Source organism: Chiloscyllium punctatum, chromosome 39, assembly GCF_047496795.1.
Source record: "Chiloscyllium punctatum isolate Juve2018m chromosome 39, sChiPun1.3, whole genome shotgun sequence".
In the NCBI taxonomy this organism is placed as follows: domain Eukaryota; kingdom Metazoa; phylum Chordata; class Chondrichthyes; order Orectolobiformes; family Hemiscylliidae; genus Chiloscyllium; species Chiloscyllium punctatum.
Genome location: NC_092777.1, coordinates 48,087,541 through 48,112,832, shown reverse-complemented (window position 1 = coordinate 48,112,832; position 25,292 = coordinate 48,087,541). Strand labels below are relative to the sequence as shown.

Genomic DNA, 25,292 nt, shown 5'->3' with positions numbered 1-25,292 from the left:
GCCCAGGCCTAGGATTTATCCACTTTCACAGATATCAATTCCCTTAATACCCTTTAACATCTTATAGTGTTGATTTTATCTAATACTTACAGTCAAACAGCACAGAAACAGACCTTTTGATTCACTTATCCATGCCGACCATTCATCCCAAACTGACCCACTCCCAATAGTCAGCATTTGGCCCACCTCCCTCTAAACCCTACTTATTCATATACCCATCCAGATATGTGTTAAATTTGTAATTGTACCAGGCTCCAGCACCACACTCTGCAGAAAAATTTACCGAAAGGTCTTTTTAAAACCTTGCCTCTCTCACCTTAAATCTATGCTATCTAGATTTGGACACCCCCCACCAACCTGGGAAAAAGACGTTGGCGATTCACCCTATCCATGCCCTCATGATTTTATAAGCCTCTAGAAAATCACCCCTCAATCTCCAACACTCCAGGGAATATAGCCCAGCCTATTCAGTCTCCCCCTATAACTCAAAAATTTCCAATCCCTGCAACAGCCTATAAATCTTTTCTACACCCTCTCAATTTTAGTTACATCTTTCCTAAGGAAGCACAACCAGAATTGTATGCAGTATTCTAAAAGTGACCTCACCAATGTCCTGTACAGCCACAACATGACATCCCAACTACTGTACTCAGTGGTCTGACCAGTGAAAGCAAGCATACCAAACACCTTCTTCACTATCCTGTCTACCTGCAACTCCACTTTCAAGGAGCTATGCACCTGCACCTCTAGGTCTCTTTGGCAACACTCCGCAGGCCCCTACCATTATCTGTATAAGTCCTGTCCTGGTTATACAACACCTCACGTTTGTCTAAATTAAACTCCATCTGCCACTCCTCTTCCCATTGACCCATCTGATCAAGGTCCCGTTGTCCTCTGAGATGACTTTCTTCACTGTCCACTACACCATGTAGTTTGATGTCCTCTGCAAACTTACGAACCACAACCTTCTCTGTTCACATCCAAAACATGTATGTAAATGAGGAAGGTGGAACCAGCACCTGTCCTTGCGGCACACTTTTGCTCACAAGCCTTCAGTCCGAAAAGCAACCTTCCACCACCCACTCTCTCTGTCTCCTATCTTCAAGCCAATTTTGTATCCAGTTGGCCAACGTCCCCAGATCCCATGACCTTACTAACCAGTCTATCATGTGCAACCTAACCTCACACCCCACCTCCCTGCTGCAATGTCTGAATTCTGAAATAATTTTCACATGCAAATTACCAAACTGCCCTAAAGGTTTCACATTTCACTGAGTTACTCTCTTGATCTTAATCCATTTATACTGAATCCCACTTGCCAATATTTTTCATGCTCTCCCTAGAACAACACAAGAATAGGCTCAAAGACAGAGATTGCTGGAAAAGCTCAGAAAGTCTGGCAGCATCTGTGGCGAGAAATCAGAGTTAATGTTTTGGGTTGGGTGACCCTTCCTCAGAACAGGGTATAGGGCCTATCATGTCTGTGCTGACTACTATGCCATTTTAAACTAATCCCATCTACCTGCACATGGTTCCTATCCCTCTATTCCCTGCTATTCATGTATCTGTCTCAATGCCTCTAAAACATTGATATTGTATTTGCCTGTATTCCTTCCCAGTAAAAGTAAACTTGCCTCTCACATCTCCTTTAAACTTTTCCCTTCTTAAACCTATGGCCCCTAATATTTGACATTTCCATCCTGGGAAAAATATTCTGATTATCCACCCTATCCACTCTACATATTTCTATCAGGTTGTCCCTCAACCTCCGACATCCTAGCAAATACAATCTAAGTTTGTCGAATCTCTCCTTACAGCTTAAAACACTCCAATCCAGGCAACAGCCTGGTAAACGTCACTCTACTCTTTCCACTTTTAATACAGAGGTTTCCTGTAACATTGGGTCCCCAGCATTTGTTAGTAACTTTCGGGTTGTTCTGTTTTCTGCTTAATTCTCTCTGTTAATCTCAGTGACATTCGGGGAGTTCTGGCTATGAGTCCTTCCATGTTCTTTAAACGCTCAGAATTGCTCTGACCTCTCCTGATGTTCTCCTTGATCACCACCCACCGATCTGGCACTGATTTACCGAGCGTAGTTTCTGGTTCGCCTACATTTTAGTAAAACTAGCTCTTTCCTGATTAACAACTTCTACTCCCGTTTTTCATCTTTGCCCTAAGTACCCTAATTCTAACTGAATTATGATCACTTCCACCAAAGTGCCCCTCAACTGAAATCCCTTTTAACCAGGTCAGTTTCACTCCCTAAAACTAAGCCTTGAATCCCCCTCCCCCCCCCCCCACCCCCAACTCCATGCTGGATTTAAGGAAGTTCTTCTGAATGAACAAGATTTTCATGTTATCCTCGTTGGAATTCAGACAGTTGAAATATTCCATTCCGTCCCTGTTTGTTCTCAGGAGACTTGCCGACGCATCCCCTCCACGGCTTCCTCCAGGCTGCAGAAATGACAATGGCAACACAAAATCCCAGTGAACAGATACTATATTGGTATTTGCACAGTTCATCTGTTCCCCTGCCGTGTCAATCTGCTGCCAATTGTGACTTTGTCGAACGCGTTAGCATCAATTTATTTCTAAGACGTTGTATTTTGCGCAAGTGAAATGATTTACTCGGAGTGAAGCGTAACACATTAATTTCAAAACGCGGTAATTCTGCCATCAGAGCCAGTTTCTATTTGTCTCTCCCCACCCTTTTTGTGGTTTTTGACGGGCGTCGCCAGAGGCGGGACGTTTTAGAGTTTCGTTTTCCTTGTTCTGACGGCTCTGTTTATGTTGCAATAAAAGAGAAAAGGTTTCGTTTTTGTACATATTATTCTTCAGCAGGACTATCACTGTGCAGGTTAACGACGATTCTGGTTATTAACTTAATTTTAAAACTTGGCTCTTTGTGATTGAAATGATTTGGAATTTTAGGGTCGTTTTCAAATTATTTTTTGTATTGCTCATTCTGTGTTCAAGTCTCTGTTTTAGAGTCACAACAAAATCCCCAGTCTCGGCGAAGCGACAGTTACTTATCGGGGGATGTCTTGTTGAAATTATAATGGCAACTTTATGAAACGTTGTAGCCTTTGAAGATTTTTAAAATATGAATATGTGAAGTCGTTACCTCTTGTTAGCGTCAGCCGAATGAATGTGGAGTTAAATATTTTTCTTCTTTGACAGTTGAAGCGAAGATTGACAAGCAGGTGGCTGGAAGAACACAACAAGCCAGGCAGCATCAGGAGGTGGAGAAGGTTAGGGGTATAACCCTTCTTCAGGACTGGGGGCATTGACCTCAAGAGAACCCCTAGAAGACAATCTATTTGAAACAGAATGGCAGAGGTAAGGTTTCACTTTGGCACCATCATAAACAATAATTGCTATTCATTAATGAATGAAACAGCAAAAACCCAAACCCTGCAAGTTTCTAAGAACAGGGTGGATATTCAGTGAAGTGATTTCCCACGAGAGATTTATGTTTGAGGAAAGAGCTGCCTTGTTCCTCATCGTCTAACAGCCTGGCAATATTCTGGTGAATCGTGCAGTATGCCCCCCCATGGTTCTGTATCCCGCAGATATGGTAAATAAAGTTGCCATAGTCTCAGGGGACCAAACAGCTGCTCTCTCATTAGAGAGCAATGACTGAGTTTAACCTGAAGGTCACCACACCTCATGCCAGGTAGAGAAGGTGGTGACCTTTGTGCGAAACTTCATCTTCCTGCAATCCAAACCAACCATCCAGCTAACTGGGTGAACTGACAGGCATGGCACCCAACACCGAGTGCAGTATGTGGTGAAATCAGGGATATATTCAACTCTGCCAAAATTCCCCGCTTCCTTTGTTTTACTGCTTTGCAATTGGTGATGAAAATGAAGGAATGTTGGATTTTCCTGCAATTCCAACATTATTTTTCCTGTGTAAATTAACAATGATTCCAATGTTAGTGAGATCTGGTAATGCCTTTTAAATATAGCAATAAACCTGGGAGAATGACACAAAATTGATGAGCCAGCTAGCAGTGAAATCTGAGAGAGCTTTCAAGAAGTGTAAAGCCTGTGGACTAAGATATTTTTGGTATTTCTCACATTGATTATGTTACATTTTTACTCCAGAGAAATGATTACCAACCAGAAGACATTGACTGTTTTTTCTTTCAATACCAAAGTCAGTGCGAAGAAGTAAGTATAATTCAGTTCTTTGTCAACATAAATAACCATATTATTTATTCTATATATTGAAATTTGCATGGACCATAAGCAAATACTTGATTATTAACATTTTGTTTTCATTATAATGGAAATGCTACTAGATCACATTTCATCCTTCAAAAAGACAGTGGTGGATCACTGCATTACTTTGTGATGATGTTACATTATGGTAGAAATGATCTTTAAATTAGTGTTTTCCAATTGCAGAACCTTACCGTACTTTATGAAAGGGTTTTAAGTAGTTAACCACATAATGTGGATCTGAAGCTGCCCTTTGTTTAAAGTTCTTAGAGTCCCGCACTCTCTTTATAAAGGGATGTTGGGGGGTGAGTTTAACCTGAAGGTCCCTACACCTCAGGTAAGGGGACAATATTGAGAAGACAAGACCTTTAAGGTAAGCTCAATCTGTATGGGAATTGAACCAGCACCATTGACTTCTCTCTGCATTGCAAACCAGCCATCCAGCTTACTGGAGCCCTTTAAAAGAACCACGACAGACTCAGAGGTATATAGCCTCCTTCTCTAATGTACTATTCTGTGATTCCATAATTTCTGTTACTAGAGTGTTAAATTCCTTTCAATTTACATGAACCCTTTTTTCCTCCTTCAAATATTCATCCAATTGAAGGTGAGTATTGAATATTTATTTGGCACACATTTTGACCAATGCATTTCAACTCCTAATTATCCATCTGTTTAAATATTTTCTAGAATTTGAAAGTTCAGTGATTGGAATTAATTAACCATGTACTTGCATGAATTTAAATAATCTATCTGCTTAGTAACTTAAAAGTTGTTTGTTATTCTATATATTTCTTCGTTTCTGTACTTTATTATTCCATAATAATATTTATTCAGTGCATACAAGGCAATTAATGTGTACAAGGCAAAAAGATTGCCTGCTGATTTTGGAAACTGAAAAAAATAAATGTGATTAAAGTTTATAAAATTTGTTCCATATAATTTCCTGTTAAGCACATATATGGTAGATTTCCATATTGGTACTGTTTTAATGGTTAATTCATAAGCATCATAAATTGTTTTGACAGCAACAGTGCCGGTTTCTACATAGAGATAGCTGTAAGTTATCAGCAGATGTCTGCCTTGTGTGGCATAAACAAAAGAAGTGCACAAATAGCGACTGCCCCCAAAAACATTTGAATCAAGAGGTATGGCATGGTCTTGTTACTATTTTAAACAATTTATTGACCATTTGAACCTATGTTTTGAAGATTATGATGATGAAAGTGTAATCAATTGCTGTTTAAAAATATCATCTAATGCACTAAGATTCTTTGGAAGAGGAAGTCTTCCATTTGATCTCGTCTATCTGCAACTCCCACAGTGATATGGCTGACCCTTCACTCCCTCAGGGATATGTAGTTTAGGTGCATTGGTCAGGGAAAATGTTAAGTAATAGGGTCGGGAATGGGTCTGAGTGGGGATACTCTTCAGCAGGTCGGTGTGGACTTGTTGGGCCAAATAGCCTATTTCCACACTGTAGGGATTCTTTCTGGTCTCTTTCCCTATTGAAAGTTAAAAATCACACAACACCAGGTTATAGTTCAAGAGGTTTATTTGGAAGCACTGGCTTTCAGAGTGCTGGCTCCTTCATACAAACAACCTGATGAAGGAGCAGATACTCCGAAAGCTAGTGCTTCCAACTAAATCTGATGGGCTATAACCTGGTGTTGTGAGATTTTTAACTTTGTACACCCCAGTCCAACACCAGCATCTCCAAATCGTGACTCCTATTGGAAGCATATTGTGAAACTTGAAAGGGTTCAGGAAAGATTTACAAGGATGTTTCCATGGTTGGAGGATTTTATCTATAAGGAGAAGTTGAATAGGCTGGGGTTGTTTTCTCTGCAGCATCGGCAACTGAGGGGTGACCTTATAGAGGTTTATAAAATCATGATGGGCATGGGGTGGGGGAATCCAGAACTAGAGGGCATAGATTTAAAGTGAGAGGGGAAAGATATAAAAGGGACCTAAGAGACAACCTTTTCAGCAGAGGGCGATGCTGGTATGGAATGAGTTGCCAGAGGAAGTGGTGGAGGCTGGTACACTTGCAACATTTAAAAGGCATCTGGGTGGGTATATGAATAGGAAGGGTTTGGAGAGGACATGGACCGGGGTACTGGCAAGTGGGACTAAATTGGGTTGGAATATATGGTCGGCGTGGACGGGTTGGACTGAGGGTCTGTTTCTGTGCTGTACATCTCTATGACCCTATGACTATTTTATTCTCTGTCATAGCTCAGTAAGCTACTCAGTTCTATTGCTATAATGAATGGGCTTTTAATGCATAATTTTTAGTTTTACGAATTAAAGTCTAACTGTAGAAAATTAGATAAATTCAACGAACGCAGCTTGAATTCCATTACATTTAAATGATTGAGGCTTTGTTGCCTTAAGAGCTTAATCCCTGTAACAGGAGCATCTTAAAGCAGCATAATAATAAAACAAAGAACTGTGGATGCTGGTGATGTGAAACATAAACAGAAATTACTGGAGAAACTCAGCACATCTGGCAGCATCTGGGGCAAGAAAGCAGAATTAATGTTTCAAGCCAAAGTGTCCCCTTCATCAGATCTGTGATCATAAAACAGCAGGTGGGCTTACTTAGCTGGAAACTGAAGATGGTGATGGTTGGGGGTGGGGGGGGGGGGGGGGGGGGGGGGGGGGGGGGGGGGGGGAGGGGTAGCGCGCAGGGGCTACACTGCTTGCAAAGAAGTGTGATACAAAGATTGGTTTGGGATTTGGAGCAAAATTACTTAATATGCATTCAAGTGAATCCTGAAAGGTTATAAAGTCCCATTTATGTCAATTGTAAATGAGAACACCTCCACTCTGGCTGTAGGAATGACCCTCACCTCCCAGTTGCTCATACTTTCAATAAACCATATTGCTCTCATGGTAATATTTCTGTCCTGGGCCTGTTGCAGTATTCCAGTGAAGTACAATGCAAGCTCAAGGAACAACAGCTCATCTTCGGTTTAGTCACTTTACAGCCTCAAGCTCTCAATATTTCATAACTTCAAAAACTGACAGCATTATGTCTGCTTTCCATTTTTCTTACATTCTCTTCCCCCATCCATCCCCAAGAGGCTTGCTTGTTTGCATTTTGTTTACATTGTTCTGAGTATAGAAGATCCATTCTCTCCTTCTTACACCCTAATTTACATCCATTTTGCATTTCTTCTTCTCTTTCTCCAGCATTAGCAACCTCTTTGCCTATTGCGTTGGGTCTCTGCCTTTGTCAAAAGTATAAAAAGAAACATTTCCAAACACCTTCGGTTTCGAAAAGTCATACTGGTCTTGAAACATTAACTCAGTTTTTCTCTCTCTCCACAGAAACTGTCAGGCCACCTGAGTTTCCCCAACATTCTGTGTTTGCTTAGGAAGGCTTTCTGGTTTCAATTTATCTGTGTGTTTGCTGGGAAAGCACTTTTATTGCAGTTTGGACCTTGTGTGGTTTTCAGTTCACTGATACATTTATATGAAATAAATACCAGTTAACTGGAACTGCATTGTAATTAGAGTAAGTCACGGACTTTGTCATCGGCTGTCTGGAACACGGCTGACACTTAATCACATTTGGAACTTATGCCGAAACAAAACTTGAAATATTTCCTATTTTTGAAGCTAGTGGGAGAATCTACATTCAGGCTCACAATGTCTTATTGGTGAAGAAAGTATCCTGCAGATTAGTTTGGAAGTATTAGAAATGTAATGAGAATAAGGAACAGGGTCTCCACAGTTAAGAGAGAGGAAATGAAAATTTTACCTGTAATAGCAGCTGAAGCTGAGGGAAATTTTCCAGAGGACTGTGCCACATCAACCTGGTCCCTGCAGAAAAAGTAACTTGCAATTTCTTATAAGAGAATTCTTCAGGAAGTAAGAAGTAAACCTGAATGCGTACGTTCTGTAAATAATTATAAACCACATTGTTAGGTCAGCCATATTTGCTTTGTTTAATTAGTTCTGTAATTTATACAGAAGTTAGTTTTGTCTAAAAACATGAAATATCATGCATAATTCTATTGATTGAAAAGAAAAGTTTGCATTTCTTTTTAAATGTTAGGGGCCTGTAACTATATCATATCATAACATTATTCCTTTACCAGTCAGTTGTTTATGAACACCCCTTGACTGATTTCTCAATTGTCTTATGCACCTACTAGTGATGGCTGAAATCCAAACTGTAGCACTGCAGGAATTCTCATCATGAATCTGTATCCCTCCATTCTATAACAGCATATATTAATATCATAGTAAAGTGAAACCATCTTATCTCTGATGATGTAACCAAAACTTTATTTTCTCCTTTTTCTTACCAAGATCGCTTGAGAATATTCTCTAGGATTTTGGTAGGATCTGTGTGCAAATAATGTGATGACATTGCAAAATCGAAAGAGATGAAGTATAATACTTTAGAGAACAGAGTATGACTAATTGTTACCATTCATTTACTGTTGGTGGCTCAAAAGCCATTAGCTCCATCCCTCACAGCATGATGGGTGTGCCTATACCACATAGAGTCATTGAGTCATAGAGATGTACAGCATGGAAACAGACCTTTCGGTCCAATCCGTCCACGCCGACCAGACATCCCAACCCAATCTAGTCCCACCTGCCAGCACCCGTGCCATATCCCTCCAAACCCTTCCTATTCATATACCCATCCAAATGCCTCTTAAATGTTGCAGTTGTACTAGCCTCCACCACCTCCCCTGCCACCTCATTCCATACATGCACCACCCTCTGCATGAAAAAGTTGCCCCTTAGGTCTCTTTTATATCTTTCGCCTTCCACCCTAAACCTCTGCCATCTAGTTCCGGACACCCCCAACCCAGGGAAAAGACTTTGTCTATTTATCCTATCCATGCCCCTCATAATTTTGTATACCTCAGCCTCCGACGCTCCAGAGAAAACAGCCCTAGCCGATTCAACCTCTCCCTAAAGCTCAAATCCTCCAACCCCGGCAACATCCTTGTAAATCTTTTCTGAACCCTTTCAACTGTCACAACATCCTTCTGATAGGAAGGAGACCAGAATTACATGCAATATTCCAACAATGACCGAAGCAATATCCTGTACAGCTGCAACATGACCTCCCAACTCCTGTACTCAGTACCGTGACCAATAAAGGAAAGCATACCAAACACCTTCTTCACTATCCTATCTGCATTCAACTCCACTTTGAAGGTGCTATGAACCTGCACTCCAAGGTCTCTTTGTTTAGCAACATTCCCTAGGACCTTACCATTAAGTGTATAAGTCCTGCTAAGATTTGCTTTCCCAAAATGCAGCACCTCACATTTATCTGAATTAAACTGCATCTGCCACTTCTCAGCCCATTGGCCCATCTGGTCCAGATCCTGTTGTAATCTGAGGTAACCCTCTTCGCTGTCCACTACACCTCCAATTTTGGTGTCATCTGCAAAATTACTAACTATACCTCTTATGCTCGCATCCAAATCATTTATGTAAATAATAAAAAGTAGAGGGCCCAGCACCGATCCTTGTGGCACTCCACTGGTCACAGGCCTCCAGTCTGAAAAATAACCCTCCACCACCACCCTCTGTCTTCTACCTTTGAGACAGTTCTGTATCCAAATAGCTAGTTCTCCCTGTTTTCCATGAGATCTAACCTTGCTAAATACAATAAAATACATGTACATCCTGTCCCTCAGGATTCCCTCCAACAATTTGCCCACCACCGAGGTCAGCCTCACAAATATCTCAGCAAGAGGCCCAGCAATCACTTCTCTAGCTTCCCACAGAATTCTCAGGTACACCTGATCAGGTCCTGGGGTTTTATCCAATTTTAACCATTTCAAGACATCCAGCACTTCCTCCTCTGTAATCTGGACCATCTATTTCCCTACAGTCTATATATTCCGTATCCTTTTCCACAGTAAATACTGATGCAAAATATTCATTTCGTATCTTCCCCATTTTCTGTGGCTCCACACAAAGGCCACCTTGCTGATCTTTGAGGGGCCCTATTCTCTCCCTAGTTACCCTTTTGTCCTTAATATATTTGTAAAAACCTTTGGATTCTCCTTAATTCTATTTGCCAAAACTATCTCATGTCCCCGTTTTGCCCTCCTGATTTACCTCTTAAGTATACTTCTACTTTCTTTGTACTCTTCTAAGGATTCACTCGATCTATCCTGTCTATACCTGACATATGCTTCCTTCTTTTTCTTAACCAAACCCTCAACTTCTTTAGTCATCCAGCATTCCCTATACCTACCAGCCTTCCCTTTCACCCTGACAGGAATATACTTTCTCTGGATTCTTGTTATCTCATTTCTGAAGGCTTCCCATTTTCCAGCCGTTCCTCTACCTGCGAACATCTGCCTCCAATCAGCTTTTGAAATTTCTTGCCTAATACCATCAAAATTGGCCTTTCTCCAATTTAGAACTTCAACTTTTAGATCTGGTCTATCCTTTTCCATCACTATTTTAAAACGAATAGAATTATGGTCGCTGGCCCCAAAGCGCTCCCCCACTGACACCTCAGTCACCTGCCCTACCTTATTTCCCAAGAGTAAGCCAAGTTTTGCACCTTCTCTAGTAGGTACATCCACATACTGAATCAGAAAATTGTCTTGTGCACACTTAAGAAATTCTCCTCCATCTAAACCTTTAACACTATGGCAGTTCCACTCGATGTTTGGAAAGTTAAAAATCCCCTACCATAACCACCCTATTATTCGTACAGATAGCTGAGATCTCCTTACAAGTTTGTTTCTCAATTTCCCTCTGACTATTGGGGGGGGGGGGGGGGGGGTCTATAATACAATCTCAATAAGGTGATCATCCCTTTCTTATTTCTCCGTTCCACCCAAATAACTTTCCTGGATGTATTTCTGGGAATATCCTCCCTTAGCACAGCTGTAATGCTATCCCTTATCAAAAATGCCAATCCCCCTCCTCTCTTGCCTCCCTTTCTATCCTTCCTGTAGCATTTGTATCCTGGAACATTAAGCTGCCAGTTCTGCCCATCCCTGAGCCATGTTTCTCCAATTGCTATGATATCCCAGTCCCATGTTCCTAACCATGCCCTTCCCTGTTAGGCCCCTTGCATTGAAATAAATGCAGTTTAATTTATCAGTCCTACCTTGTCCCCGCCTGCCCTGACTGTTTGACTCACTTCTGTTCTCAGCTGTACTCATCTCATTTCGATCTCTTTCCTCACTATCTCCCTGGGTTCCACCACCACCAGCCCCCCCCCCCCCCCCAACCTTATTAGTTTAAATCTTACCAAGCAGTTCTAGCAAATTTCCCTGCCAGTATATTAGTTGCCTTCCAATTTAGGTGCAATCCCTCCTTCTTGTACAGGTCACTTTTCTACCCTGAAAGAGATTCCAATGATCCAAAAATGTGAATTCTTCTCCCATACACCAGCTCCTCAGCCATGTATTCATCTGCTCTATCCTCCTAACCCTGCCCTCACTAGCTCGTAGCACTGGGAGTAATCCAGACATTACTATTCTTCAGGACCTCCTTTTTAAATTTCTGCCTAACTCTGTAATCTCCCTTCAGAGTCTCAACCTTTTCCCTTCCAATGTCGTTGGTTCCAATGTGGACAATGACCTCCTGCTGGCCCCTCTTCCCCATGAGAACACTCTGCACCCTCTGAGACATCCTTGATCCTGGCACCAGGGAAACAACACACCATTCTGCTTTTTCTCTTCTGGCCACAGAAACGTCTGTTTGTTCCTCTGACTACAGCATCCCCTAACACAATTGATCACTTGGAAGCCGACGTACCCCTCATTGCATTAGAGCCAGTCTCGATACCAGAAACTTGGATGTTTGTGCTACGTTCCCCTGATAATCCATCACCCCCTACATTTCCCAAAACAGCATACCTGTTTGAAATGGGTATATCCATAAAAGACTCCTGCCCTAGGTGCCAATCTTCGTGGAGTTAACCCATCTATGTGACTGTATCTGAGACTTTTCCCCCTTCTTATAACTGCCATCCATCACATACTGTTGTTGTTGCAAATTCGTCATCGCTTCTATCTGTGTCTCCAACCGATCCACTCGATCTGATAAGATTCGCATCCCACAGCATTTATGGCAGATATAATCCGCAGTAACCCTTAAACTCTCTTTAAACTCCCACATCTGACAAGAAGTACATATCACTGCAAAGGCCATTTTTTGCTCCTTCACAATCTACAGACCCAGAAAATAGTACCGTCTTATTCCTCTACAAACACTGCCCCAGGTTAAATTAATAGCTATGGCTTATGTTTTAAGTTTAATCAAGAGACTAATCTCCAAAAAACATATAATCAAGAAAGAATCCACTATACTCCTGCAGCCTTTCTCTTGGATAGACTTTAAACAACAATTAACTTATCTGATTCTGTGCTGTGAACTTCATCCAACAGTTCCTCCAAGATTAGTTGTGAATTTCACTGTTTGTTAATTTTCCCAGATGCACTCTGATGTCCAGCGATACATGAATTCAAACAGCAAAGGCGATAACTGTGCAGGTTCTCTCTCTCTCTCTCTCTCTTTCTCTCTCTCTCCTGCACTGTCCTCACCATGTGCTTCCTTTGTCTCCATAGATTTTAGAGGTAATCTTCCCAGAGGTAATTAGAGATAGAACATAGAACTGTGCAGCACAAAGTTTCTATTGATCATGAAATTAGTCATTATTAGAAATTTCATTTGTTTCTTGGAGAAGACTAGTGTGAAATAATAAATTATTGTGCGTTTACAGACCCTGAGGAGGCATTTCTTATGTGATCAAGAGAATTCAAATGGTAACTGTAAGCGGGAAAACTGCCACATGTACCATGAGCAAGTCAGCTACATCAATGGATGTTACCGTTCTGCAAATGAAGGTATGGTTGTCTTCATATACTTTCATGTATAGTTTGTTAATTTGGTAAACTGGGACCACTTTGGCAGGAGATAAGCTATCCAGCCATTCTCCAGTGTTTTGCCAGATACACAGTACTTTGAAACCAGAACAGAAAAAGTTCATTGAAAGCTCTATTTCTTGTATTCTGTTCTTCAGCAAGGCCTTCTCACCATCATCTCTATCCTTGCTGAGTTACAATAATTAAAATTAACATAACATTTTTATCATTGAGTTAATTCCCTCCTTAGTCTCACTCCGGTCTATCTATGTAACCTTCTCCAACACCTTTATATTCTCTGATCCTTTGATTCTGATCTCATGTTCATTGTTTCCTGTCTTTACAGTGGTATTGGTTTGTGTTCTGTAAGCCAACTAGGTCCATTTCTGGCAATGTTTCCCCTATATCTCTTCTCCGCTAAGACACTACTTAAAACCCATGTTTTGACCAGGTCTTTTTCTTGTACCACTTAATTTCTCCTTCCAATTTGATATTTCGCACTATTCTGTAAGACAGTTTGGAATGTTTTCTGTGTTAAAGGCTCCACATAATTGCGCGTTGTTACCATAAAATACAAATACTATACTTTTGCACAAGAACTTTAGAAACAACTAAACTTATATTTTCTAAGTATTTCTGAATGAAACCTAATATCTTGCTGATACACATGAGCACAATCACAGAATGTCCCATACCATGCTTTAAAAAATGCAAATACATTGCACATTTATGTGAATGTTTACACTCTGGAACTGTGAATAATGATTGTAGAGATTCTGATGATTTTTCATCACATGAATGACCAGGAATTACCTACCCATTTAGCCGATTCCATGCTGAGTTGAAACACTACCATTATCCACTCCAATAGCTCTCTTGATCACTACCTGCTTTAGCAGGTCACAGAGTGAATAAGGGCTTATGCCTGAAACGTCGATTCTCCTGTTCCTTGGATGCTGCCTGACCTGCTGCGCTTTTCCAGCAACACATTTTCAGCTCTGATCTCCAGCATCTGCAGTCCTCACTTTCTCTCCACAGAGTGACACGGACAAACGGTTATAGATTGCCCCACATATGTGAGAGTTTAATATTGGGCATCAGTGACAGAAAGTCAGAGGAAGCTTTTTCCCTTGAAGTTAGGCAGGACTGCGGTATTTTAACATGAGCTAATCTTGGATTAAGAAATAATTTTTATGAATTTCAAATCCAACATGGAGGATTTTTTTTCATTTCTTTTGTCCTGAATGGCCTGCGCATTAATGATTAAAACTTAATCAGTAACAATTATTAGATCAATATCTAATTTAAATGCATCTTATAAGTTGGTAGAAGTTACTCACCGTAAACTAATGGAACACTAAGAACTAATACAGTCTGTTTTATTTCCCTAGTTCCAATGTTACCTGAAGAGAGACGGTAAGATGGTTCGCTATTTATATATATTTGATTGTTTGAGTTTTGGATTTTCCATTTCTAATGTAAAAAAATAAATCTGCAATAATTTTAAACCTGAGACTTAAACAGTGATACAGTGTGATGATTAATATTTTAAGTGGGAATGCAAAATTGAGCTGTTGAGCTTACTAAACCTGATGTGTTTATGCAATTTTAGTTCAAAGCATATCATTATATCAGTAAAGTACCATGCCATTGAAGTAGGTTGCCTCTTCCTTACTGGTGATAAAGGCAGTCCTCTTTTAAAACAGGCTGCTGTTATTGCCTTTTCCACTTAGAGTCATAGAGTAATACAGCATGGAAACAGGCCCTTTAGCCCACACTGGTCCATGGTGCCTGCATTTGATCCATATCCCTCATGTACCTTTCCAAATGTTTTTTCAATGTTGCTATTGTACCTGCCTCAGCCACTTTCTCTGACAGCCCATTCCATATATGTACTACGCTGTGTGAAGAAGTTGCCCCTCGGGCCCTCCTTAAATCTTTCCCTCTCACCTTAAACATATGACCTTTGGTCTTCAATTCCCTACCCCTGGGAATTCATCCTAACTATGCCCCTCATGATTTTATTCACTTCAATAAGGTCACACCTCAGTCTCCTATGTTCCAAGATATAAAGTCCTATCCTGGTCAACCTCTCCCTATAACTCAGGTCTACTCGTCCTGGCAACATCCTTGTAAATCTTTGTAGTTTTAACCATGTCTTTCCTATAACAGTGTGGCCAAAACTATACACAATACTCCAAGTGTGACCTTACCAACAACTTACACAACTATAACATAACATCCCAATTGCTTTACTCAATGCCTGACCAGTGAAGGCCAGCATGCCAAATGCCTTCTTCACCACACTGTCTATCTGTGATGCCGCTTTCAATGAACTAGTGCTTGTAATCCTAGGTCCCTCTATTCCACAACACTCCTCAGGACGTTACCATTTACTGTATAAGTCCTACTTATACAGTTTCGAACCCTCGCACTTGTCTGTATTGATTGCATTTGCCAATCCTCAGCCCCCTTTCCCATCTGATCAAGATCCCTCTGTAATATTTGATAACCTTCCTCACTATCAATGATACCTCCTAATTTTGTATCCTCTCAAATTTACTCATCATGTCTTGTACATTCATTTCTAGATCATTTATGTAAATATCAGATAACAAAGGTCCCAGCACTGGTCCTTGTGGCAGACAGTCACAGGCCTTCAGTCCAAGAAACAACTTTCTACCATTACCCTCTGCTTCCTACCATCAAGCCAATTTTGAATCAAATTAGCTAACTTTCCCGGGATCCCACACAATCTAACCTTCATGACTAGCCTTGTCAAAGGCATTACTAAAGTCCATATATACAACATGCCCCTACCCTCACCTACCCTCTCGGTTACCTCTTCAAAAAATTCTTAAAAGTTTGTCAGACATGAATTCCCATGCACAAATCCATGTTGACTATCCCTAATCAGGGATTTTTATCATCTTAATACATCTTTGACAATCTTCTATGTTGTGCTTGGGTTGCTCTTTCTGATTTGAAGCTGTAATAATTTATTTTAATAGGTTCGGCTTCCTCAGCAATCACTCATTTTAATCCGAGAGTCTGAAGACAATAATGGAAAATTTTTGCAACCATGGAATTCTGATGAAATAAAATCTTATGTAGCTTATTATTGCCTTCTTTACCCTAAATGACATTATAGCCTTGAGATTTCTTTCAGTTGTCTGTTTTATTTAAACAACATACCAAATATAAAACAAGGGTAGTTTTATTCTGTTTTGAACCTGATTTGTCATGACAAATATCCTAGAAAAGTTCCAGCACAAAAGGAGGCCATTTGGTCCATGCTGTCTGTGCCAGCTCTCTGGAAGGGCATCTCACTGGGTCCATTTCCTGATATTTTTCCCATGGCCCTGCAATTAATCTTTTCTCTTCAGATGATTGTTCAATTCACTTTTGAAAGCCATTGTTGAATTTGTCTCCATCAGGTTCTCATAGGTAATGCATTTCAGATACTATTGCATAAAAAGATTTTCCTAAAGTTGCTTCTTTTGCCAATTTCCTTAAGTCAATGCCTTCTGGTTCTCTATTCTTCTACCAACAGGAGCAGTTTCTCACCATTTATTCTGACTATACCCCTTCAACTTTCGAACACCACTATTAAATTTCACTTTAATCTTCTCCTGAACAAGGAAGCAACCCCAGCTTCTAAAATTTATCTACAATCATTGTGCTCCATATTGCTTACTCATGCTGATGCTCACCATGAAGGGTGAAGCATGTGACAAAAAGTGATAATCCACAAATGATTGCCATGTTTTCAGTGTATTCCTTTATAGAATTCTTCCACAAATTGAACTATTTCCTGTTGAATGATGCAGATTTCCTTGTTTTCTGTTTCACCAGAATTGAATGTAACACATTTATGGAAAAAAACTACTTTAGGACGCAGACATCTCTGAAAAGTGCAATGCAATTTATAATGATATCTGTGAAATTCATCCAGCATGCTGTAGGAAACAAGAAACTGTCCAGGGAAAGAGGAAATAAATACATTAAAGAGGTTTTGGTTTTATTTATTTTTATGGTAATAAAGTTTAGGATAAGCCTGTGTTATGAGTACTAAGTGATATATATGAGATTAATCAGCACTGAAAAATTACTTTCACAGTTACTTTCTGTACTTCTTCCAAATGAATAGTTTAATTATCATAAAATTGTGCAAATGTAAACCAAAGCAATAGATTTTATTCGGTTATTTTCATTGATCTTGGTGTAATAATTGTTAGACAGAATTTCCATTATAATAATGTAAGTGTTAATATATTGCAGCTATCTATACATTTTATAAAATTTAATAAAGCACTTGGGTGAAATTTGTATTTTTCACCTTAGAGTTGGGCAGTTTTTTTTAACACAATTTCCATTAACATTCCCTTACTGTGGGAGTAAGGTACAGTTTTGTAATCCAGCCTCATCCTAGAGAATTGATTGTCATTGTTGAAATTAATGATTCTGATTTTTTTTACAGATACTGCATACGGTTCTGTTTCTATGTCATATTAGCGATCCTTCTTTTGAACCACGAGACATATTTGAAGAATCAATGGAATCTTGGTCTAACAAATTTCCTGATGTGTTTGAACAGTACAAAACCCATCTTCCAACGCGACCACCTTACACAATTCTGCTTGAAATAGTGAGTAGAAGTGACATCAACCAGTAAAACTAATGTGTCCCAGTGCAATTACAAAGTAACTGGTCCCGTTGTTTCATTGTTTTTTAAATTTTTAAATAAATGTTGCAAATGTTCTTCACATGTTTTTGTTAGCTTTGCTGGGATGTTAGGTGGGTGAGCATTTTCTTCACTCTACTCTTCCTCTGCATTGCAACAAATATTTGTTCATATCAGTAGTTCAGCACCAGTAACTCAGAGCACCAGATGAAAATGTCTGGATACATATGGAGCATTTTTTAACCCAAACGTTAAGCCTAATGTGATATATGAGGAATGAACAATGATTTACTGAATAGAGTGCATAAATTGAATTGGGCTGGTGAGCTTGTACATTTTATTCATAGTTAGTGAGAAATGTAATTGCTCAGAATTTGTTGTGTAAATAACATCCTGTGATACTAATTTTTTAACACATAAATTAAGCAACAATTTCAGGCAATGGTCGGCTTTTCTATGCTTAGAATCTGTATCTTTCACAAATATTGTCAATACTAATTAACTCTAGCATGGTAAATAATAAAAAGGACATCTAGTAACAAGCTTTTATTTCAAAATGACAGATGCAAACTTGTTTTCATCCTGCCTCCATTTTTCTACACCTTACTTCAAAACTGTCTTTGGTACAATGTGATGTGCAAGCACACACATCATATGTCCTTTGTTTTAGTTAATAGTTAAACAACAATAACAGTTAAAGTGTACCTTGACATATTAAACCCTAAAGCGTCCTGGGAATGAACAACATGAAATAATTTATTTAAATAAAAAAACACCAAAAATGAAAGTACCTTACAGTATCCAAGCTCAGCCGGTATATTTCCAGGAATGCATTTTCTTCCAGTCCATCAAAATGTCACAAGCATTCATCCTTTAGCCCCTACTCTTCCTTATCACTGCGACACACCCAGAGATAGTGTTATACATAGACACAACCATGACCCCCCCCCCCCCACCCCCATCACCAAACAGTCATCTCACAGACCATACAGAACCTCATCACCTCAGGAGATCTCCCACCCACAGCTTCCAATCTCATAGTCCGGGAACCCTGCACCGCCCGATTCTACCTCCTTCCCAAGATGCACAAGCCTGACCACCCCGGCTGACCCATTGTCTCAGCCTGCTCCTGTTCTACCAAACTCATTTCCACCTACCTTGACACTGTCCTATCTCCCCTATTCCAGGAACTCCCCACATACGTTCGAGACACCACCCACGCCCTCCACCTCCTCCAAGACTTCCGTTTCCCCGGCCCCCAACGCCTCATCTTCACCATGGATATCCAATCCCTCTACATCTCAATCCGCCATGACCAAGACCTCCAAGCCCTCCGTTTCTTCCTCTCCCGACATCCCCAATAGTAACCTTCCACCGACACTCTCATTCGTTTGGCTGAACTAGTCCTCACTCTCAACAATTTCTCCTTTGAATCCTCTCACTTCCTCCAGACCAAAGGGGTAGCCATGGGCCCCAGCAATTCCCACCTCTTTGTTGGCTACATAGAACAGTCCATCTTCCATAGTTATACCCGCACCACTCCCCACCTCTTCCTTCGCTACATTGATGACTGCATTGGCGCAACCTCGTGCTCCCATGAGGAGGTTGAGCAATTCATCAACTTCACTAACACATTCCACCCCGACCCTAAATTCACCTGGACCATCTCTGACACCTCCCTCCCTTTCCTGGACCTCTCCATCTCCATTAATGATGACCGACTGGACACTGACATTTTTTACAAACCCATCGACTCCCACAGCTACCAAGATTACACCTCTTCCCACCCTACCTCTCAAAAATGCATCCCATATTCCCAATTCCTCTGCCTTTGCCATTTCTGCTCCCAGGAGGACCAGTTCCACCACAGAACACACCAGATGGCCCCTTCTTTAGAGATCACAATTTCCCTTCCCACATGGTTAAAGATGCCCTCCAACGCATCTCGTTCACATGCCACCACTCCGCCCTCAATCCACATCCCTCCAACCGTAACAAGGACAGAACCCCCCGGTGCTCACTTTCCACCCTACCAACCTTCGCATAAACCATATCATCCGACAACATTTCCGTCACCTCCAAAAAGACCCCACCACCAGGGATATATTACCTCCCCACCCATTTCCGCTTTCCGCAAAGATCGTTCCCTCCGTGCCTACCTGGTCAGGTCCACGCCCCCCAACAACCCACTCTCCCTTCCTGGCACCCTCCCCTTCCACCGCAGGAATTGCAAAACCTGTGCCCACACCTCCTCCCTCACCTCCATGCAAAGCCCCAAAGGAACCTTCCACATCCATCAAAGTTATACCTGCACATCCACCTACATCATTTATTGTATCCATTGCTCCCGATGTGGTCTCCTCTACATTGGGGAGACTGGATGCCTCCTAGCAGAGCACTTTAGGGAACATCTCCGGGACACCCGCACCAATCACCTTCATCGCCCAGTGGCGCAACATTTCAACTCCCCCTCCCACTCTGCTGAGGACATGGAGGTCCTGGGCCTCCTCCACTGCCGCTCCCTCATCACCTGACGCCTGGAGGAAAAACGCCTCATCTTCCGCCTCGGAACACTTCAACCCCAGGGCATCAATGTGGATTTCACCAGTTTCCTCATTTCCCCTTCCCCCACCTCACCCCAGCTCCAACCTTCCAGTTCAGCACTGCCCTCATGACCTGTCCTACCTGCCTATCTTTCTTTCCATCTATCCACTCCACCCTCCTCTCTGACCTATCACCTTCATCCCCACCCCCATTCACCCATTGTACTCTTTGCTACCTTCTTCCATCCTCCTCTCTGACCCATCACGTCCATCCCCACCCCCATTCACCTATTGTACTCTATGCTACCTTTTCCCCACCCCCCTCTCATTTATCTCCCCACTCTGCAGGCACCTTGCCTCTATTCCTGATAAAGGGCTTTTGCCCAAAACATCGATTTTCCTGCTTCTCGGATGCTGCCTGACCTGCTGTGCTTTTCCAGCACCACTCTGATCTATCACGTGAATGCTGGTGCCATTCAATTTGACATTCCATGACCTTTTTCAATCTCAAAAGCATCTCAGTGTCCTTGGATTTCCATCAAAACATAAATTAGTCACAGCTTCCGTTAACTCATCCTTGGAAAGACCAAAGTGGTTGATTTTTGCAGATACCGTAAGTTCTGTTTCCTTTTTCATTGACTCCAGTCCCATCCCTCTGACTAATTATTTTTTTCTGAAACAGATTGTGTGCAAAAATTTAGCATTTTTCTTTATCCAGAGTACAGCATTAAACTTCACACCATCAAGACCGCCAATTTCTAACTCTTATCCACATTTTTGTCATCTCCTTTCTGCTTTCATCCTCCATATCTGCTTTCAATCCTTGACTCGTCAAAAAGTCCAACATGTCCAAATCTTAATTGCGAATCTTCTTCCCTACTTTAAGTTCCATTCATGCATTACTCATGTCCTTACTCTGGATTCCCAATTCCTCCAGCACATTACTTTTAAAAATTCTTAACCTTGGCTTCAAGTTCAAAGAGAACTTGACGTCCTGCATTTCTGTGTATTGTGCCCTTATTGCCTCCCACAGTCTCTGGTCCCCATTGGTCTTCTGTGCATTTCCTTTCCATTCACCCCACCACTGGTGGCAAAGTCATCAGCTGCCTCACCTTTATTACCTGGAAGGCACCAACTAAACCTTCTTTATTTCTCCCTTCAGTTTTAAAAACCTTTTTTAAACTCCAGGATTTTGACCAACCTTTCAGTCACATCCCTCCTTATCTCTCCCATCACGGCTTAGCATGATTTTCACTTGTGAAGGGCATTAGGAATGTTTTAATGGCAAAACCTGTATTGATATGCATGTTACTGGTTTTGTGACAAACAAATGATATATTTCCAAAATTACCTGTTGTTAAAAAAGATATCTAAGTGATTATTGATACTTCTATATGGCACTGTAACATCATCCACTGGCCTTTTAACTCTAAAAGGTAAATTCAATTCCAAACCTGACTAATTAGATCAATGTTTGCACAGCTTAAATTTGATATTTTCAATCCAGTTCCTATAATGCAAAATGTCACCAGAGTAAAAATGTTGTTAGAGAGGTTTTAAGGTTGATCTCTAGAAAATGGAAATACAACATTAGGGCAGCTGAGTGACTCAGTGGTTAGCACTACTGCCTCACAGTGCCAGGGACCTGCATTTGATTCCAACCTTGGGCGACTGTCTGTGTGGAGTGTGCACATTCTCCCAGTGTCTGTGTTAGTTTCCTCTGGGTCCCATGGTCCAAAGATGTGCAAGTTAGGTGGATTGGCCATGCTTAATTGCCCATTGTGTCCAGGGATATGCAAGCTAGATGGATTAGCCATGGGACCTGCAGGGTAACAGGGATAGTGTAGGCGGTTGTGTCTGGATGGAAGGATCTTCAGAGGGTCGTGTGGACTCGATGGGACAAATGACCTGCTTCCACACTAGGGATTCTATGATCAACATTAATGTGAAGTGAGATGGAGTGCTCTTTGATGAGATGCAGGCAGATCAGTGGTGCAGAGTACTGAAAACTTACTTTGCAATCTATTTAATAATGTGAGGCACTGGATAACTGCACAACTGTAGTGCTAACATCCCACATTTTTAAGGGCACAGAAATCATTAAAGCGAACATTATTTCATTTACCGCTCACCAATGGTTATGCTGAACACAGAAAATGTTAGCCTGGAACTTAATTTGCAGTATTCGTCTTTGAGTGCTCTCTGCTGCATTACTGGAGGTTCCAATGTATTTCAAATAAACTTGCAAAGCCCTCAATGAAAATAGTGGATAATGTTTTACCACTGCACTGGGAAAAGATATTTCAGATTTTCTTTTCTTTCTCAGGTGGTTGATTTGGAACAAACAAACAGTGCTGAATCAATTTTAAATTGTCTGTCAAAACTAAATGAAAAAATGATTGTGGAACAAAATTCCCAAGAAGGCAGGAGATGTGGGAATGTCTTTAGTTACGTATCATCGGTTGTCAGCTACTGTTTCCACCACAACTTGGCTACAAAACAAAAAACAGACAATTATTTTGGTGTCTCAGTTTCATGCTTTGGAAGGCATCAGAGAGAACTCATGATAGACATATTGTGTTACCGCACGTGGAATGAAGATATTAGCCTCGCAGTATGTATGGCTTCAGAGACAACGAATGCACATCACCAACAAGCTATTCAATTCCACCCTGTCGTGGTTTCTAATGCTTACCAAATGATGAGTAATTCTAGAGCCCAGAGGAGAATGCCTATAGTAAATGGCAAACGACAAAGAGTCACTCCCATACCACCTTGTAGAAAATGCCTGTTCATGTTCCCAGCCATAGAATATAATCAACAACAACAAAACAATAGCACTGTATTTTGGCCATATGGGAATTGTGCTGAGGTGGAATCTTTAAGCAGGCTTCTGAATGCCCATGGGTATATTTGCAAAAGAACACCTGCTCCTCCAACAGAAAGACTCACCTTGGAATTTCTTAAACATAAAAGAAGAGGAAGAATTATACACAACTTAAAACTATTTAATTTTAATTTTGGAAATAATATTTTATTTTACACACCTGATGACCTACAAAATGCAGTTTAATGAAGTTTGTCTTTTTGTGAAAATGTTTTTCTGTAGAGTGTGTCTCACAAACTGTAATGTTACAGTAATAAAATGTTCAGATGCCTTGAGTGTTCAATACTATAATATTGAGATACAGAAACCAAATAGAGATTCATGTTTGAAGTTTAGAATACCATTTACATATATATTGGACTTTGGAATTGTGGAGGTGGGGTCTTTGGATATGTTTAAGGTGGGGGGAACTAAATTGTCATTAGGTAAGGGAATCAACGATTATCAGAGGTGGATGTGAATCTGAAATTCAAAATACAAACAGATCAGCCATCATCTTATTGAACAGCGGAGCAGACTAGAGGGACTGAATGGCGTCTAATGACTACTGCTCCTAATTCACATGTTCAAATGTATGTTAAACCTGGATGGATTTCTGTGTTACAACAATTATCAGCATTGCATTTAGTTACATTTATTTGAAAGTTGCGTTCATGGTCAATAAATTGTTAATTTTAAAAATGTGTATAATTTTGTAAATAAATGCAAAATACATCTTCAACATTAATTACTAAAATTTTGTTAATTTTTTGCTTTAATGATGAGAGAGAACCTATTGTTAATTATCTGGGTTATCCTTGCCCTTTTCCCATTGAATTATTTAATTTCAGCACTATGTGACTTTTAGGGAATGGTATTTTTTTAGAAGTTGCATTGTGAGTGACAGCCACATTCAATCAAGTATGCCTGTAGTAAAACTGGAATTAATGGATATCAGGACACAAACTGTCTGCTGGTTGGAGACATACCTGGCACACAGGAAGGTGGCTATGGTTTTTGGAGGTCAGTTATCTCAGCTTCAGGATATCTCTGCAGGAGTTTGTCAGTCTCAAGTCCTCAGTCCAATCGTCTTTAAAGCTTCAGCAATGACCTTACCTCCATCATAAGGTCAGAAGTGGAGATGTTCATTGATGATTGCATTGTGTTCAGCACCATTTGCATCTCAAATACTGAAGCAGGTCTTGTCCAAATGCAAGATCTGGACAATATCCAGGCTTGGGCTGACAGTTGGAAAGTAACATTCACACCACAGAGATGCCAGGCAGTGACATAAGAGACAATCTAACCTTCGCCCCCTTGACATTTAATGATATTACCATCATTGAATCCCCCACTATTAACATCCTAGGGATTACCATTGACCAGAAATTCATCTGGACTCACCACATAAATGTAGAGGCTAGGGATACTGTGGCAATAATTCACCTCATGACTCCCCAAAGCCTGTCTATAATCTACAAGGCACGCGTCAGCAATGTGATGGAGTACTCCCTACTTGCCTAGATAGGTGCAACAGCACTCAAGAAGCTTGACACCCAGGATAAAAGAGAGCCTCCACTACTGATACTCAGTAGCACCTGTGTTTATTATCTACAATATTCAGTGATTCACCAAAGATCCTTTGACAGCACCTTCCAAACCCATGACCACTTTGATCTAGTAGGACTGGGGCAGTTGACACAGGGGCAACACCATTACCTTCAAGTTCCTCTCCAAGGTACTCGCCATCCTGACTTTGAAATATATTGCCATTCCTTCACTGATGCTGGGTCAAAATCCTGGAATTCCCTTCCTAAAGCATTATGCATCTACGGACAGCACATGGACTTCAACAGAAGGTAGCTCACTATAACGTTCTCATGGCAAGTGATGGGCAATAAATGCTGGCCAGTCAACAACACCTATGTCCCATGAGTTTAGAAAAAGCTTTGATACTTAAAAAATTTATATTCCTCCTCTTTAAATACTTTCAGTGATTTCCCTCTACAACTCTCTGGAGAACTCCAGACATTCAGTACTTTATGACAAAAGAAAATCCTTGACATCTCAATTTTAAATAAGTGTCCCCTTGTTTG

The 25,292-nt window shown here is 40.7% G+C and overlaps 1 protein-coding gene across 3 annotated transcripts; it reads left to right on the top strand.

The window, feature by feature from the left end:
• Window positions 1-2,407: 2,407 nt before the first annotated feature.
• LOC140464037 (uncharacterized) lies at window positions 2,408-23,896 on the top strand. Of its 3 annotated transcripts, none has more exons than XM_072558666.1 (9): window positions 2,408-2,506; window positions 3,181-3,339; window positions 4,111-4,176; window positions 5,256-5,375; window positions 12,962-13,085; window positions 14,495-14,519; window positions 16,959-17,139; window positions 17,584-17,751; window positions 22,657-23,896. In XM_072558666.1, the coding sequence occupies exons 2-9, from the start codon at window positions 3,331-3,333 to the stop codon at window positions 23,401-23,403; spliced, it is 1,440 nt and encodes a 479-aa protein (XP_072414767.1). In that variant the 5' UTR covers window positions 2,408-2,506; window positions 3,181-3,330; the 3' UTR covers window positions 23,404-23,896. The 3 variants fall into 3 exon arrangements, with proteins under 3 accessions (XP_072414767.1, XP_072414766.1, XP_072414768.1); XM_072558665.1 differs by lacking the exon at window positions 2,408-2,506 and adding an exon at window positions 2,773-2,857; XM_072558667.1 differs by lacking the exon at window positions 2,408-2,506 and adding an exon at window positions 2,775-2,857 and having other exon boundaries at window positions 16,959-17,115.
• The last annotated feature ends 1,396 nt before the right edge of the window (window positions 23,897-25,292 follow it).